Consider the following 18,930-nt stretch of genomic DNA (forward strand, 5'->3'; position numbering starts at 1 on the left):
TTGTTATGTTTTTGGCACCCTGTGTAACTTCTGGTGCCCTTGTGTCATGTCTGTGTAATCACACACACACACACACACACACAATCACACACACACACACGCACACACAATCGCTTGCAGACGCACACACAGAGAAAAAAATGTGAATCCATGTACCTTTATTGACTGCAATAAACCTGGATTATTAATTACAATAATAACAGTATTTTAGGTCTGAGATATCAAGTCGTATGAACAAACCCTGTTGTTTGTGAAGAGACCTACTGCAGGTTCAAAGGTCATTGCAAGTCACCTGTCATCATAATGTAGAGTATTTATACCTTGCTTTGAAGCGGAAGAAAAGAAAAGTGAACTTTACAAAGTCCGAATTCTTAAAAATCTTACTTACTTCTTAAGTTGACTTTGTTGTGACTGAGGCAAAACGAGGTTTGTTTGTATGTTTCTGTAACTTTAGAAATACTCTGGGCTCTACACCGTACAGGTGAGACAAGACTGACAGGTGAGACAAACGTGTCGAGGTTCAACAATAGTCTCGAGCCTGTTGTAGAGCAGTTGGTGGAGTTGTGTGTGCATCGTTGTCACATGGTGCGCGTCGCTAGGTAACGGTTGTGACAAGTGCTTAACAGTAAGGGTCGGGTGGATTTCGAAGAAAAATATCTTAGTAACCGTCAACATTTATGTTGCACACAAAACACTCCTTGTGCAATCTTCCATTCACGTTTTGGATAATAATAGGTAGCTACATCTGTGCAAAGTAAACATAATTTTACAGACTTGTTGTTTTACAGGATGAGGTGTAAGGGGACATCATTACTCCTGAGAGTGAATCGGGCGTTATTATTAGTTTTAAGACAGTTTTATCGAATTTATTTATTTGCCCGGGGCTCTCAAATATTAGGTCTTTATTTTTCTGCACATTTTCCCAAATACCGACCAAAATGTAAATAAACCTGACAACAAACTGCAGTTTCTTGCCGTGGGCGACATGTTCTTTAGTAAGCAGTGCGATCACGAGGATGCAGATGACTGGAGAGAGCGCGTCCTGCCCTTTGACCTCAGTGATAACACTTTTGCTGTAGACACCACAGGGTAGACCTACTGTCAGCTGACGACTAGAAATTTGCATAATCTCCCCCTCCCTCTTTGTAGCTTCTTGATCTTTTTATTTCTTTTGGTAAATACTAGGAGGGCGGTGCAGCACCATCGTTGTATTTTCAAATACTTACTGAATACAGTCAAATATGGCTTTGTAGGCAAGAATTTGTAGGAAAACAGGACGTGCCTGTGTGTGTGTAACGGTGTAAGTGGAGAACTTATTGCCAGAGCAGACATATCACAGTGCAGCACTCAGTAGTCAATGACGTGAAACAACGTCAACGTATACCAAACTAACTGTGCCTACGTGACATTACGTGAATGGAGTTGAAAAGTGTGAATGTACGTGAAGCATGTGTACGTGATCCTGATCCTGAAACTACGTGAAACTACGTTACAACGTGAAAGTTCGTGAAAATGCGTTGCCAGGAGAAGCACGTGAAAGACAAACAGCTTTTATTTCCAATAAAACTTCATCAAAATCAGCGGAGAATCGGTTGGATTTATTTGAGAAAAATATAGTTTTTCTTGCAAATACTTCTTTCCAGCAATTCCATTTTTTAAAATATAATTTTCGTGTTGTGTGGAGAGTAAGACTTCCGTGAGACGAATAAGACTAAATTAACTTAATTAATTCATTACAACCTCTTTCATCACGCATGCCAGAGAGTTGTCAAGGGTTTTAAATCAATCAAGCACGAAGAAAAGGGAAGATAACTCTAGTGAAGTACCCTCGCTGCATGTGACCGGGTATTCAGCTCCGGAGGGCAAACAGTTTCAGGGGAGATAAACAGTAGGTAAAGGGTAGGCTAATGCTATCCCCCGAAATGAGCTTGTCCTCTGTGCTCGTGTAGTCAGTGCAACATCGATCTCAAGAACGTGCAATCGAAACATAATTTTTGTGGAAATCAATTCCAGGCCGACGGACCTGCCTCTGCCTTCAAATTCTCCTCCGTAGCAACCGACAGACATGTTTAAAATTTGTTGAAATGATCGATTCGAATACCGACCCTAGCGAGTCTTTGTCACTGGAATAAAAGTAACATGTGGAGGGAGCCATCATGATGCAGAAAGAACAGCAAACAGTATTTTACATGCACGTGCAGCATATTTCAAAGGAGGGTTAGAACCAACAGCATTGACAGTGACTTTCTAGAGAAGTGACAAACGAGTGTCAGAAAACATTGATGTACTTGTCATTTCAGAAATTATTTTTAAAGAGAGATCTTGTTTAGTATATCAATGATTTTTAAAACTTTTAATAAGGGTTAGTACTATTTTTGACGAGAAGAGTGTTAACCGAAATATTTGAAAATATAATTTCTTGCGAAATATCAAAGTGACAACGGCAAATCCTTCCAAGGGGCGCTACTCTGCTGTTTTCATGCTTAGTTGTTTCCCATCTCAATATTGTGTTTGTTGCCGTGTGTCATCATCTTGCACGTGTTATCAATGTGCATGAAATTCTACGCATTTATTTGTAATCACAAAAAATTTAAGAAAAATGCTTTCTTACGGATGCAGTAAATGTCAAGGCCACATTACTATAATGTATAATGTATAAATTAAAATGTATAATGTGTTGCCGAGCCTCCACAACATAATGATGTCACTTCCGTCTCGATGCGTGTTCGAAAGGTCTGCTGATCGTGTATTTTGTTTCGAGTACAAATCTTTCTCGTCCCTGTGTGTCTCTGTCTTCAGTGTGTGAAAGGAAAGAACTGCTGGCTCAGTAATTAGGATAATTAATGGCAAATTGTCACAGGGATCCGTGCAGGACATATGGCGATAATTATGTCGTTTACATCACTGAGAAAAGTTCCTTATGATGAAAAAATAACTAGCTGGTAGCTCCTGATCCGCTGACCATGTGTATGTGTCTGCTAAGATATAAAAACACAAACAAGGCAACCGAGGAAACAAATGAAACAAAAAGAAATAAACCAATCAATGAACCTACTGACTAACGAACAAAAGAAAGAACGATATAAATAAGTAATTATATCAAAGAAAAAAATGATGAAGAAACGTATGCAAGAAAAATAAAAAATAAAATGTCATCGTAAATAACAACTGATCAAAAAGTCCCTATTCATATTGCACCTGTCGTCTGTCAGAGAGTTAAGGGACCTGAGCAAGATTTATTGGCTCCTTTCCTTGTGATGTCAGCCATCTTGGTATTCCTCAGTTATCTGTTCTAGAGGAGGGCGAGGACTCTCATCGCACATCCACATCAAGTCTGACTGATTGCTGTGAGCGTTTTGAAGCGCGTGACACTCGCAGTAGCCACAGGGTCACCAGGTCACCTGACTGTGAGTTTACATCTTCCTCCCGACACCTCGGCCTGTCGCCCCCCCTACCTGAGGCAGACATTTCAGTTATTGATTGATTCTATTTGCATGGATGTCCCAGGTAATACGATCATTGATATTAGAACGACATAATTACAAGGGTCTGCCGCTGACAGCGAAATTTTTTTTTCAATTTTCTGTATCTACGATTGCAATTTTCTTTGTGCGCCGATGGCACAAGCACCTTTCATTCCTCACAGCTCCGAGAGCTTTGGTCGCTAAGCCTAAGGCCGAGGGGATGGTCCTCAGCAGACGACCACAGCACTCCCCTGTGCCCCCCACATCCCAACACAGCGCCAACCAAGCAAAAACCACGTGAAAATTAAAAGGTGACCTTTAACCTTTCATGCTACCAGATCCGATTTTACATCTAGTTCTTCCAGCCAGAATAATGGGTTTTGGCTCAGTGCAACTGTTGCTAGGTTTATTTTTTGTTCAGCGGGATTTCTCGTCACGAAAGTGGTTTTCATTCAAAGCGAGCGATGACATCAACTTGGGAAGTGAACCTCCGCCATCATGACGTGCCCTCGTCCAGATGGTCTCGTCCTTTGAACCCGTGTCAACGGCGCACGTGACGCCAGTAGCACTAGTGTACGTGACCTTACCAGAGATGGTAGAGATATCTAACCTTACTACTCTTCTGTACTGCCCAAGCCGTCCTAACAATCAAATTCTGTTCTTCCATATTTTTATTCAAGAGTTTCAACTTTGTTTTCTTATAAACTTCATGATATCGCTTAGAACACCAACCATGCTGCAATATTGGTGTTGTAGGTTTGGACACATTTCAGCCTTATCAACAAACAATACATCATGCGTTATGAAACGATTCTACACATTGTCTATGGTCAGTTGTTCCGCCAATAATGAACGACTACCTTCGTCATCATATTTGTGCATAAAATAAACATAAACTTTTAATAGCTAGGACAGAGAAAATTTTAAGAAGTTCTTAATCATGTCCTTACAACTCGAAAACATTAATTAATAATTCTAAAAACTGACTTTGTGTTGTCCTGTGTATGCTGGGTCTGGAATGTTCAACTGTTGTCCGAAAGGATCATTGAGTCCGAAAACAAAACTGTCCACGTCTGCGGTGAGTGGCTTGCAAGACTAGCGCTCAGTGCTGTAAAGTTCGCAAAATAGTAAACAAACTCGAAAGTTCCAGATGTCTCAGTCGAGCAGGTCGCTAGCAAGAGTGTCCAGGTAACGCTTTGAAACGGATATGACGTCATCAGCTGTCAGCTTGTCGTCGTCGAGGGTCAAGGCCGCGTCCTCCAGGCTGCGCTTCTTGAGAAGGTGGCTGGCGATGCTGTCGATGAATCGCTTGCTGGTCAAGGGTTTGACATCGCCTGTCGTTGCTGTCTCGTCGTCTTTTGAGCTGGTGTCACCGACTCCGTAGGTCAGCACCGGGTAAGCGTCCAGAAACCATCCGGGCATTATTCTGTGGTGTTTTCGCTTGAAGAGTTCCGATGTCTGCAGATCCGCGTATCGTTTTCTCCGTTTGTGAGCGTCCCTCTTCAAGAGGTCTCCAGCCAGGGAGTCGAGGTAAGTTCTGCTGGGAAACCTGCGGTAAGGGTTTCTCTTGAGATTGGCCCAGACATAGGGGTTGAAATAGCGCTTGAAGATGTCCCCTGCTAAAGAGTCCAGGTATCTTTTGGATGGCATGGTCTGTAAGTAGTAACCAAACGAGGCATCCGAGAAAAGAGGCTCTGCTGTCTCCTCCCTCCGTTTTCCTACACCAACCTCATCTCCGTTCTCATCGAAATCTCGTTTGAAGAGATCGCTGGCCAAGGAATCCAGGTATCTTTTATCAAGATGATGCGTGGGACCGTAATACTCTTGTAGCTCTGTCCCCGTCCAGTCTTCTGCATTGCTTTCCGCCATGTCGTCGGTGGCTGACTCAGCAGTCACGTGATCATAGAAGGCGGGTCGTTTCAACAGGTCGCCAGCAAGAGAGTCCAGGTAACGCTTTCCGCGAGCGTTGCGCTTCAGCAGGTGGCTGGCCAGACTGTCCACGTAGCGCTTTCCCTCCGTGGGCCGCTTGAGAAGGTTGGTGGCGATGTAGTCGATGTAGCGCTTAGAGCGGTGGCGGCGCCCCCTGGCGTCTCTCTTACGAACATGAGATTTCTTGCGGAAGAGGCTGCTGGCGATGCTGTCCAGGTAGCGCTTGCTTTCAGAACCTTCTCGCTTGAAGAGACTGTCGGCCACCGAGTCGATGTCACTTTTGTGTCCTGTCTCTCCCCCGTTGACCACATCCACGGATGGCGAGTCACTGTTGTCGCTGTCAGCATCCTGGCGTTTGATGAGGTCACTAGCAATGGAATCCACGAATCGCTTCTCGTCGTTTCTCTTTAGGAGGTCCCCAGCGATGGAGTCGAGGTGGCGTTTGTCGGCTGACAAAAACTCGTTTCTTTCTGGCCGCCAGATGTCAGCTCGGCTTCAAGATCCGAGTCTGTCTGGACAGATTTCTTGATGAGGTCGCCAGCAATAGAATCAGATGGCGCTTCTCGAGTCCTTCTTCGCCACTGTACTCTGGGACATTCACGGGTCTCATGATGTTCTTTTTAATGAGGTCACCCGCAATGGAATCCAGGTGTCGTTTGTCTGGAGCATTTAGACCGTTTGATGTTCTTTTGATGAGGTCATCAGCTATGGATTCCAAATGTCTCTTTTGTGGAAGAGGTTGACCTGCGGACCTTCTGAGAAGGTCACTGGCTATAGAGTCCATGTATCTTTTGTTTTCTTTCTGCTCATCGATGCTTGAATCCCGTTTCAGCAGGTCGCCGGCGATGGAGTCGATGTGTCTCTTGTCTGGTTCCTGCACTTCTGTCATTGATTCCCTTTTCAACAGGTCGCCGGCAAGGGAGTCCACATACCGTTTGTATTTGTCGTCTGCATCAGCACCTTGGTGGCGCTTCAGTAGATCCGCAGCAATGGAGTCCACATACCTTTTTTCTTGCTCACCTTCTCTGAGTTCTCCTGCTATGGCCTCCATGTGCTGTTTCTCATCTCCGAAGGGACCAAAATCTTTCTTTAGCAGGTCTCCAGCGAGGGAGTCGATGTACCTCTTGCATACCGACCATACGGGTGTCCGCGTCTCAGCAATTCACCTGCAATGGAATCCAGATATCGTTTTGCTTTGTCTCCTTGCGCATCACGCTTGAGTAGGTCTCCAGCGATGGCATCTATGTATCTTTTCTGAGCTGTGTATGGATCGCTGGGTTCACGCTTCAGCAGGTCTCCGGCGATGGAATCGATGTACCGCTTGGCACCTCGCTCTGGCACCTGAGGATCGTCCCGCTTCAAGAGTTCTCCAGCAATAGAATCCAGGTAGCGCTTTGCACTCGCCGGCCACCGCGCATCACTTCTCTTCAAAAGATCACCTGCAATGGCATCGACATACCTTTTGTCCCATGGACCACCTTCGCTCTTTTTCAGAAGGTCGCCTGCCAAAGAATCTATGTGCCGTTTGTCATACCTCTCCTCCTCGGGGTCCGGGTTGAAATCGAAAGCAGTCTGTGGTTCACCTTGGTCCTCGTCACGTGATGTTGCTCCTTTGAGCATCTCTCCGTTGACCTCGTGCACTTGGCGACCTGTTGTCCCGATTGAGGAGGTCTCCGGCGATGGAGTCCAAGTAGCGCTTCTGGTCGGCGGGGCGTTTGAAGAGGTCGCTGGCCAGAGAGTCGATGTATCGTCTGTTGACGACATGCTGCTGGTCCTTGGACACAGGCCCTTGCTCGCGATGCTCACCAGAGGGCGACTGATGCAGGCTGCTCTGATTGCTGCTGCTACTGCCTCCATGTTCAAAGCCGACACCCTGACTGCAAACCAAGAAACAACAGCAAGATATCAATAAATATTCAGGGTAAGAATGAACAGGACAGGTTGACATGTGACTTCTAATCAAGTGTTAAATCATCAGGTATGACAGGTGAGGAGAGGTATGGCGGACGATCAAAAGATACATAAAGTTTAGAGTGAAAGCAACAAGCAACTTCTCAAGCATCGTGATTCTAGAAATATTTTCAGCTGACCCCACCCAACAAGATTGTTTATACGGGTAGCGCTAGGCATCAACATAAAAAAAAGTAAAAAAAAATTGTTTCCAGACCAGTTGATCGGAAGCGCAGGTCTGTCTAATGTGTGTGCGTGCAAGCTAATTTGTGTCTTGCCGCCTCCGGTGACGCACAATGGGGGGCTTGACAAGCTGTGGAGCTGGTGGCCTCCCTTCGATTTCCTGTCGAGTTTTGACTTCGCTGCCTTTTGTGTTGGGCCGCAATTCTGCCAGAAATCACTGATGCGTAACACATGGCGCGCCTTTCCTTTTAAACACGACGGAAACTGCGCACAGAGGGCATCGTGGAGAAAGACCACGTGCCCCTGTGGTCCCCGTGACCCCCGTGACCCCCGTGACCCTCTCAAGAACAAAGCGAGGAGCCGCCTTTCACACCTTAGTGACGTCACGCACCACCGACCATCGCCCACCTTGATGATTGTGGGTGAACATCCACCCAAACTGACCTTTCACCTCTAACCTCTAACCTAATATTGTTGCACCGACTTATAAAGTTTAAAGTCAGATTATTCCTGACAATATTAGTTTAGACTTTATAAAAACATCGACAGCCGAGTAAATTAATTTCTATTGTGAGAATGCAGTCAAGTTTATGATTACAAATGTTGTCTGGGAAACATGCGTTGATTAAAATAGTAATGACAAATGTAATCTCAGACAAAAACAGTATTTTTCTAAAGCTTTATGAAAGACAAAATGCTCTTAAAGAAGTCAGTCCACCCTAATCAAACTCTATTTTAATGTCAAAGGAGCATCTAGAAATTATTTTAAAAATGAATGAATGCTTGGGGTGTCTGTCAATCACTGTGTGGTGTCTGTGCAATCAGGGAAAGTCAACTAAAAAGCTTCAGTGCTTCACAATATAAAAAAGCTTTACAGAACTACTCATAAAATTAAATTTAACAGTTTACAGATAATTAAAGAAATAGTGCAGGTCAAAGTGTCAACACTGGATGTCATTTATAAACTTCAAAACTCTCTTTGACCCTGTATTAGTTTCACATTGCACACCATCATTATCTACAGTTACAACAGTTTTTTTTTCTTTAGCAAGTGTGTGCTTTAATATGCTTAAATAATTGAAATAGTTAATTAGGTTTCCATACCTTTAAAAAGAAATTAAGCTGATCACATTAAAGAGATAAACAGGTTTCTGTTGCCTTGTCAGACCATCATCAGTAACTACAGATGCAAACTTCTCTATCGCCACCATCGTTTATAAATATGTTTGGAGACTAAAACATTCACTCTGTAGTTATAAAACAAATAAAAAATATTTATCAACCTTATCAGGAAATTGTTTGTCTACCAATGTTACTATTACATAATTCATCAGACATCAGATAGCCGGCAAACCCCGAAGATCGTTTCGCAGGTTATGGATGATGTATTCTTCACTGAAATGTAAAACCAGTTTTAAATATTCAAAAAACGATGTTGCTTGTTTACCAAAACACGGCTGCTGGATCAGGGTTGATCGTGTTTGTTTACTCAAACTAAGGGCTGACATCAAACCTTTCGAGTTTCATGCAACCGGTTCGCCTGCTCTAGTAACATCCACCCTGTTCTACAGATAAATAAAGTTGGTAGTGAAAAACAACAACGGGTGTGTCCAGGATCGGGTACCAGTCCTCTAACAAGCGGCCATCTTGCTTCTCCAACTGACAGGGTAAAAGGCGATGAGAGAGTGTAGGAGGCAGAACTTTCCGGAAGGTTTCCAGAAGACTAATATATGGTAATTATTGTTTGTGACAAGCACGCGACTCGAACACCACCAAGCGGCTTATCATTTTTAATTTGCCTGCAGGCAATTTTCTCCTCTGACACTTTCTATGATTCAAAAAATATCGTCAGGTCCGATTGGTTCCTGGCCTCAAATTATCGAAATCTTCAGCAGCTGACACATCAAGAAAATCAAAGTATAGATGCAGTCCCGGCATGCAATGTTCCGTGTCCCCAACAATCAAAAAAAAAAAAAAAAAAAAAAAGAACCGGAAAATTGACGAAAATGATATAGAAGCAGCCAACAAACAACAAAACAACAAGAAATATTGAAATTTGAAAATACTCAAGCCTTGGGACGCTTTCTGTGTAATGGTCATGCCCGCCAGGCGGCGTTGTTTGTCAGCAAAGTGCTGACCACCTTGTCCTCGCCTCACCAAACCTCTCTCACCGTTAAAAAAATTCCACATTTTCAATCTTTTCCGCCAGAACTCTTCGTGCCTGGGTAACACCCGCATTAAGGCCATGTTCATACCATTATGGCGGCGCACACGGCGACAAACACTGGCGGCAAGGGCGACAATTACAGACCAAGGGGCATAAACATGTGGAAATCTTACAATGAAGAGCTCTCGTGTAAGTTAGAAACGCTTCCGCTTGTCACGTGGTCTTCTTTGTGACGGAATTGCTTTGAAAACTTTCTGTGAATTGTCTTCTCTTATTTTTTTATTTATTTATTTTTATTTATTTATTTTTTGAAAGTCCGAGACATCTAGTAGCATCAGGTGTAGCAGAAACCACCGAAACAATTGAAACGAGAAACATTAAAGGTTAACTTCAAAACTTAATTTAAGGAGAATAATTGTTAGAAGGCAGAGCTTGACAAAGTTACATTAAGCCAGAGCTCTTTAAACAAAAATGAAGGCAGGAAGAAAAGAAAGGAAAAGTAAATTAATAAAGATTGAACGAGTTGAAGGAGAGATATGAACCTACAGACACAAGTTTAATCATGGCTACAAAATGACAAACACGCACCTACTGACCTACAGCTTAAGTATGGCATAGTAATCTCCGTGAGCTAATTTAAAAATGTCACGTGACTCGTGACTTAACGTACACCACGTGATTAGAAGGAAATCAAATGTCGCTACGTGGGCTTTACGTCGCAGGACTTAACGCTGAACTGCGCTTACACGCCTCGTTCTGGTGTCCAAGTAACATGGCAACTGTTGGTTGTCTCCTGCACTACGTGTCTCCTACGGCTTGACGTGGGGCGTAGCTGGCTACCACAGGAAGGAAGCTTAACTCCGCATTAATTGGCTTGAGTGATCGGCTTTAATAAGTCCAGAAGACGAAATTAAAGCCGGTAGAGAGTCACGTGATTTGTTGAAGGTATAGAAGGAAATCTGGAGAGGAGGAGAAGTAAAGGAGTCATCAAGTGCGTGTGTGTGACCTCACGTGAAATCTCGAGCACGTGAACTTCAAGCACGCGGAGAGCACGTAGTCACGTAGTCACGAGGACAAGACAGCAATAGCTTAGTGTGTCAGTCCGTGCATAAACAAATCCTTGATGAGAGTAGAAGTTGGTGTTGTAGCAGTAAGACATGTAGATGGCGCCACTCTACGTTGATCACTTTGCCTGACAGTGGGACGATGTTCTTTGGTCGGTCACGATGTTTGTTGACAGACCCAGACCCAGGTAAGAAAACAGGTGAGCAGACCGCGGATGAAGCAACTGTACAATATCGTCCTAGCCTCAGCCTGGACATCAAGCGAAACGAGCTCGGGCTACTCGGGAGTTTGTTCTTTGAATAAATGATCTGGTGTGGGATAGATAAGGTCGACTTGTAACGGACTTGCCACCTGCTAGATCACCTCAACCTGCTCAACCTTTTGCCCATCGAGAATGAAAGTGCCCAACTAGGTTGGAGAGCGTTTAGAAGCAATGATGGCTCCAGCACACACTGTGTGACACGTGACTAAAGCACACAGGACGACAAGGACAACAGTGTTACATCACTAACAAACAACAACACACAGAACGAAAGTAAACTCACAAGACACTACACTAACCTGACTAAAACAAGGAGAACACACAGGACTAAAGTTGTGTCCCGCTGCCATGCGCCCATCCACGGAATCCATGACGTCATGGTGGCCTCCCTTGTCATGTACTGACCGTCTGCAAAACATCAATAACAATAACATTAACAATAACAATAACAACAATAATAACAATAACGACAACAGTGTGCAAGAGCTTAAGTTCTGTGCGCTCCGATAGCGAGGGGTTAAATGTAAGTGTCCATTACCAATGAGAAGAAATCTTTGTCGGTGTGAGATTTATTTCAGGTTAATTTATATTAAGTATGTGGTGATCTATTTTAATGTTGGCTGATTTATTTCAGTGGAATTTGTTCTACCAGTGTATGTCGATGATGAGTTTGAGACTATTTTTTTCTGTCAGCGCGTATTCATCTCAGCGCTTTGGTCTGTAGTGATGATGAATCTCAGTGCCACGATGAGACAATAGATGACAGTGAAGACATGGACGTGTCACGTGTCTTAAGATGGCGGAGATATTCCTGTATTACATGTCACGTGTAGTACATGTCACGTGTCATAAGGTGGTGGAGACATTCATGTATTACATGTCACGTGTCATAACGGGGTCACAAGGGACAAGACGTGTGACTGAGCAGCATCGCTCCTACACACTCCCACTTGACCAGCAAATGAGATTTTTCCTCCTGACGGTTGGTTCCTGCAGGGCAAACTCTTTATCTTCCCCCAAATTTTAAAAAAAGTATTAAATTTTTTACGCTTCTGCTGGTATATAAGTATGGATGGAGAGAGAGAGATAGTCTGAAAAAAACAATTCTTGTTGAGTTGTGTGGTTGTCACAAAATCTTCAAACGTAGCTTTTCTTGTCAGACCTGTGTTCTACAAAATCTTGTTAATAACAGGAAAGAAAGAAAATACTTTGTTGAACTGAGCATAATATTTAATGACTTTGTTTTCTGTGCATTTTTATGTGTGGACGTCCTCGCCTTTGATTTCTGCTCGTCCTGAGATTTTTCTGATGTTTTCATCTTGAATTCACCAACGGTTTCAGTTTTTTTAAAGAACCGGTGAACAACAGTATTTTTTGAACGCTTAAGGTCAAAGTGCAATGACCTGTAAATGTTCAACATAATTAGGGCAGTGTGCAGAAATGTTTAGCTACACTTTTGTTTAGTTTGAGTTTTGATTATCTGTTATTATCTATATCTATAGTCATCAAATGGATCTCTCGGGATGATGGAGTCGGAAAAGTTTGGCGGGACACACTGTGTACTTCACGAATACGTCATCACAAAGGTCAAGAGTCACGGTAGACGCTGTGAATTGTAGGTGGTTCATCGTGTCTAAGGACACGGCGTGAAGAAATGTCGAAGCCCAACCGTCATTACCTCCCCCTGATATAATCATGTCCCCCGTTTGTGGCAAGCAGCTGCTGGTGGGCAGGATGAGAGTCTTGCAGCCAGAGACCGGAGCCGGACTGCAATCAGTGACCGTCTGCTCCACAGTCAGGAGATGAACCTTCAGTCCACCGAGCCTCCTCCTCATGACTACATGACTCCGTCTGAGCAACACTTTGAGACTAAAATATTTTAATACTGCAATATACACAGTATGCACTTTCTGTCATTCCAACGATTACTGACAAACAGAACTGGGGATGCTTGCAATACGGACTAGTCATAGGGCTTCTGGTAAATTCATCAATGATTAAGCCTGCTGATGTTTTCCATGGCAATGAAAGCGATGTAGATAACATCCGATAATGATGTTTTGATTTATGAGATTTGTTTTGTTCCTCCTACTAAAGCTGAGTTAATGGTGACAGCAAATACAGAGCAAAAGAAAGAAGAAGCGGACACACAAGGCCTCTTGGGGGCAGAACAAGAGAAAAGTTACAAAATGTCCGCTCGTTAGGAGAAACTGCTTACTTGTGCTCGCTACAAGTAGAGACAGAAGCTTTTTTAACATCAACTGCTGTTCGGAGGATCTTGAGAAAATAAAATTGACAGCGAGGTAAAATAAAGTAAGTGGAAGTGAAAAAAAAAGTTTGTCCCTGCTGAAACTTCCTTTTAATTAGACGAGACTGAAGAGCTCTCCAGCGCCCTCTCAACGCTCGGCTACTCGTGTCTGAGGAGATGAAAGGAAAAATGCGAGGAAAGCCGACTCACTTATCTGATTATCAGTGAGTAACAGATCTTGAAGGTTAAAACTGCGGTGATCAAGTTTTGTTCTTGGGGTTCCTGAAAATTAGTTGGAGAGACCTCCCACCTCTGTTCTTGTTTGACTGATGCTGTGCTTGAACCCTAGTTACCTTGACCTCGGTGATGCTCGGGTCTGGAGGGTGAGGGTGAGGGTGAGGGCAGACTCCATACTGACAGTGAACATCGTTCACATTCTTGCCTCCTCAGCCAAACCCACACACACATGAACACGAAGAAAAAAACGAGCTAACAAACAAACAAATAAACAAAAGAAAAAAAAGGAAACAAAAAAAAAGAAAAGAAAAAAAAGGAAACAAAACACGAAAAAGGAAGAAAAAAAGATGCCACTGGTTGATGTTAATAAGGCCTGACCGTCTCAAGTCTAATGTGTGAGTGGGGCTGCGGCATCGAGGGTAGGGGTGGAGAAGAGAATGGGGCTGTGTGTTAGTCTGATCAGATTGAGGTTCGAGTCTTGTGATTACCGCCCAAGAGACCCTTGTAGGGACTGACTGCGAGTCGACAGCCCAGTGAAACCAGATTAGCACCGAGAGAAGTAGTTCTCAGCCCCTTGCCCCTTGTCCCAAGGATTCAGTTACTGGGGGGCGCTGTTGTGCGTCAAGGGCCGTTACTGCGCCACAGTCTGAACTGTGACGTTGCAAAGCGGGTACAGACAGGATATAGAGAGGATACATAGAGGATACAGAGCGGAGACAAAAGAGAGAAAGAGAGAGAGAAGGAGGTATCCCAGCTCAGCCAGCACGTGAGGCTGACAGCTCTGTTCATTTTCTGTTTGCACTGATCACGTGGTCTTGTCGATGGTAGTTGGTCCTACACTTTGTGTGCGTGTCTACCCAGTCGATTTTTTCTGTGATTATTTGCCGTTGGTTCGATCTCGGCAACAGGTTTACTCTTCACACTAACGGGCTACACACACTCTTCTTCCTCTCTTCAGAAGTTAAAGTGAATTCCCTTTGCAGACTGAAAGCCGAAGTTCCGTTTGTCATTGCTGTGATTCAAACTTCTACTAATTACACTTGATACAGTTTTATTGTTTTACTAAAAACATCTCGACTAACTCTGCTTTTCATCCCTTTCAGTTTTAGGATTTACACAAATTTTCTTTCACAAAGAACAAACTCGAGTTTGTTTTACCTCCGCTCAGTACCCACAGCTGTGGACATTGCCGGACTACAGTCAGTCTCTGTACAACTCCGTGGATAAGTCTGCCTGTCAGGTTCGAGAACAGTTCTGCTAATAACTTTGTCTCTTGATTATCTAAACAGTTCTGCTGACTGTCCTTATCTTGCCTACATTTCATCTCTTTTGTCACATGACCTCTTCATGCAAAATAGAATTCAGAAGACGGCATAACAATATAATACACTGCCACCATTGTAATACAATACAATATTCTGCAGAATACACGCCAGTTTTTATGCTTCAGTAAAATACAACAGCAGCAACAACAACAACAACAACAACCTCACACAATACACAAATTCACCTGACCTACACGCACCTGAGACTGGGCCCCGCTTATTGCAAATAATTTCTAAAATTGTGGTAATAAGCAGTCGTGACTAATTCCACAGAAATCATTCCTGTTTACAGGTTCTTCAGCTCTGAAGACGAAAAGCAGACTGGGTGACCTTTGTGCACTCCGGTTGTCATGCAAATCGCGGGCAGCACGCGTACTTACCGTGCTTTCACTCACTCAATCCTCTTTGTACTTTATGTCTGTCTGTATGTCCTGTCCGTCCTTATGTCTCTCATGCTAATTTTTATCTTCATCTGTTCTTGCTTTTCTGTGATTAATTTTTTCTTCGTCGATTTTCGTTTGTTATTTTGTTGTTTGTTGTTTGTTTGCTACTTTGCCTGTTGACTTGCCTGGGACAGGCGGAGGGATGTGTGTGTGTGGGGGGATTCCAACCAGAGATGCGCGTGACTAGAATGTGCCGACTGCGCGCGCACACGCACTCTCACAGCTGATTGGCCAGCGATTAGCAGATGACGTGGCTGTGGCGGAGCTGATTGTGTGTCATTAGCCTCCACGGGTCAGTGGTCATGTCGGCCTTTTTCATGAATTCTCAATGAGGTCCGTTGCATGTTGGTGACGTATGTGATAGACATACTTCCGGTTGACATCTTCTGCGAAATTAAAAGACGAGCGAACGTAGGGTGGGGATGGGATGGGAGAGACAGAAGGGGATTGGAAAGGATGACTTCTCTTCCCTGACACATGTATGTCTGGGTGAACACTTGTCCCTCCCGTGTGCAAGCCACGCAATAGCATAAATAACAGAAAGTGATTTTATAGCAATGCCGACCACTGCTGAGATACAATGACTACATTACACAACAAGACTGTGTAATGGCAGCACCTTACAGAGTAAACAACAGGAATGATTAGATAAGAAAGGACAACATCTCACCCTCTCTTCACTCCCTGCCCTCGCCACACACGAGTAAACAAGACAATCCACCTTATTTAACACCGGCACAAAGTCAACTGACCAGTCCAACCCCTGAACAGACTTGTCCTGTTCTAAGGGGAGGAGGATCGGGAGTTCACACAGCAAGTCAAGACCCGAGAAACCCGCCCTCGGAACGTAAGACTAATGTTGTCACGTGACTCGTCCTCGTCGGGTAGGGAACCATTTGTACAAACATGTCCCACGTGTGACAGAAGTCATCTATTCACGTGGTCTTTACTTTTTCGTTAGCAAATTTGTGTATAGCGCCCTCTGCTGTACATCTGAACCTGACCTTTGAGAGTCTTGACCTCCGAGATGACGGAGTTGACGAGAGCGCAAACAGCGACTGGGGGCGACTGTCTCTAATGTCGTTAGCGGGTGCTGAAGACTTCTAACAGACACCAGCCTCGTCCTGAGTGGAGCAGAGGTCAGCACTAACCCTGGTTGAACTCACAGTTTCTACCGCTTCCCGGTCATTTCACCGGCCGCCAGCCTCTCTACGAGTTCATCTCGAGGGCTTCTGTCATGAGCCCCAGACACCATTACACAGAGTCATTAGCCACAAACGAGTTATACACGAGTTACTGGTCCATTACAGAACAGATAAATAGTTTTAAAATATTTACTGGCACAATTCACGAATTGTGGTACAAGTAGCAGACTGGTGGCTATTAGTTTCCGTCATAGAGGTGTTACAGTTGTAAAAGTGTTACAGATCGTTACAGAGAACGGATGCGATGAAAAAAGAGTTACAGTGACAGAGAAATGTTGTAGGTGCAAATAAATAATATTTATGTCTCTTAAAAAGACAGAGGAAATATCTCTTATAAAAAGAAAGAGAAATAGCAACATGGGACATCATCTGTCTGTAACACCTGACTTCGGGAGGAAGACCAAACACAAGACTGTCGTTCTAACCTGTTTAGTCTAAACGCGACAGGTTCGGTTCTTGTGCCTGCTCCGTGCACAGACTGTTGTTTTCTTTCAGTTAAAAGGCGTGAAACCCAGGAAACATTCCATCTAACGAAGCTTGTAACGACGGAGGCGATGATCACTGTTGCTGCTCACCTTGCCACTAGGTACAAATGTCTTTGGCAATAATTAAATGTTTCATAAATATACAGAAATAAAACCATTTACAGGTACAATATTTAGACTAGCTCGTATAAGAATGAAAAAAAAAAACTGTACAGGAGCCAGTCATCACTAACGTGTTACACGGAATGTGGTTTTAGTTGTTTTTAAAACGTGTTTTAGTTGTTTTTAAAATGTGTTTCAATTGTTTTTAAAACGTGTTTCAATTGTTTTTAAAAAGTGTTTCAATTGTTTTTAAAATGTGTTTTAATTGTTTTTAAAACGTGTTTCAATTGTTTTTAAAACGTGTTTTAATTGTGTTTAAATGTGTTTTAACAGTGCTTAAAATGCAGCTGTACAAAGTTGTTACACATAGAAGTCAGAGCCACCAACTTGTCATCGCGGCTTTTTGCTTTTCCTTAGTTTATTTCTAAAATTAGATCATTAGTCAAATGAAGCTAAATATACAGTGAATAAAAAGAGAATGGAAAGTAGATATTTGGGAATCAGAAGATATTTTCAACATGGGATTAACCTTTTCTATTCTATAGAAATGATGTTTGTGTGTTTCCGACCTTTCAGTCTCCATGATGTCAGTGTGTATGTCTCAATGTACATGCAATATCAAACCACCAGCAACTTCGTCTCAGTCACAACAATTACTTACATAACTCTCTAAGCATATATGTACAAGCCTTGTTTTAAAATATTTTTCATTTGTACAAAGATGTAACTAGACCCAGATTTCCTCTGGACATCTTTACTTACCGCTCAGCAGGTGTCGGAGGCAACGAACAAAGGTGAGGGCGGAGTGAGTGGTGTCCCCCCAAAAAACCTGAAACTGATGGAGTCCTCCCGGGTGAGAGAACAAATGTTGACGAGAAATGTTGCTGAGAAATAGTCACGCCTGATCAACGACAGCCTCTGGACCGTTGTTTAGAATCATGTGATGGCTGTGGAGCACTGCTGACCCCGGGTGGAACCACGGACTGTGGCTGCACTGAGCGCTAGTCCCGTAACTCAGCACTACGTGGTGGTGGAGGCCGTAGTGCTGGTGAAATGAGCAGCTGAGGGGAAGCAACCACATATATATATGTCTTTGATTTCTCCCACACACTTGGGCAAAGGAGGGGAGGTAATAAAATGGGGAGAGAATAAACACGAGAAAGAGGAGTGGGGTGGAAGGTGACTTGGGTGGGCGGGTGGGGAGATGATCTATTATTGTTCTTATGCCGCGCTTACTCTCACGTGCTTTCCAAAGCGCCATCTGATTGGCTGAAAGCGACGTCCACTGCCCAGCAAGGTGAGAGCGGCCCCAAGACGCCAGCCTCGCTCCTGTGCTGACACCTGCTGGCGCCAGGGGCTGACGCTGCTGACGTTTGTGTGAGAGACAGGCAACACACGCGGGCCGTCCGCCAACCCCATCCTCTCCTCATCCTCCCAGGAGCCGAGCACGCCCCCCGAGCCCCAGCCCCGACGCCCCCGGTCCCCCAAACCCCCCGAGCGGCCCGCGGTCGTCGTGGTGGTGGTGGTGCACCTCGCGCCAGCTTACTGCTCAGACAAATCGTTAGCCGATTGTTGCTGGATTGCGTGTCGCCGGGGCTGGAGGAGTAGGTAGACTAACCGGTAAACACAATGTTTTACTCCACCCGGCTTACTGTCTCGTCCACGCTCTGAGTCCTTCTGTCCCATCCACCACCATCACGTGCACACGAGCTGATGATGACCACTTGCTGTCTATTTATAGCCGCCTACACTCTTGTTACTGTAATAGTCCAGCAACATCTAACGGGACGAGGGCTGTTTGTTTTTAATTTTCCAGTAGGAGAAATAAGAGATGAATGTAGATGGAATTGACTCTCTACTCACAT

General features: G+C 44.0%; 1 protein-coding gene across 2 annotated transcripts; it reads right to left on the reverse strand.

The window, feature by feature from the left end:
* Window positions 1-4,117: 4,117 nt before the first annotated feature.
* On the reverse strand, window positions 4,118-18,535 carry LOC112555734. Of its 2 annotated transcripts, none has more exons than XM_025224227.1 (3): window positions 17,828-18,167; window positions 11,320-11,428; window positions 4,118-7,270 (listed from the first exon to the last, which is right to left on the reverse strand). In XM_025224227.1, the coding sequence occupies exon 3, from the start codon at window positions 5,331-5,333 to the stop codon at window positions 4,620-4,622; it is 714 nt and encodes a 237-aa protein (XP_025080012.1). In that variant the 5' UTR covers window positions 5,334-7,270; window positions 11,320-11,428; window positions 17,828-18,167; the 3' UTR covers window positions 4,118-4,619. The 2 variants fall into 2 exon arrangements, with proteins under 2 accessions (XP_025080012.1, XP_025080011.1); XM_025224226.1 differs by having other exon boundaries at window positions 5,194-7,270; window positions 17,828-18,535.
* Between the last annotated feature and the right edge of the window lie 395 nt (window positions 18,536-18,930).

This window comes from Pomacea canaliculata, linkage group LG14, assembly GCF_003073045.1.
Source record: "Pomacea canaliculata isolate SZHN2017 linkage group LG14, ASM307304v1, whole genome shotgun sequence".
Taxonomy (NCBI): domain Eukaryota; kingdom Metazoa; phylum Mollusca; class Gastropoda; order Architaenioglossa; family Ampullariidae; genus Pomacea; species Pomacea canaliculata.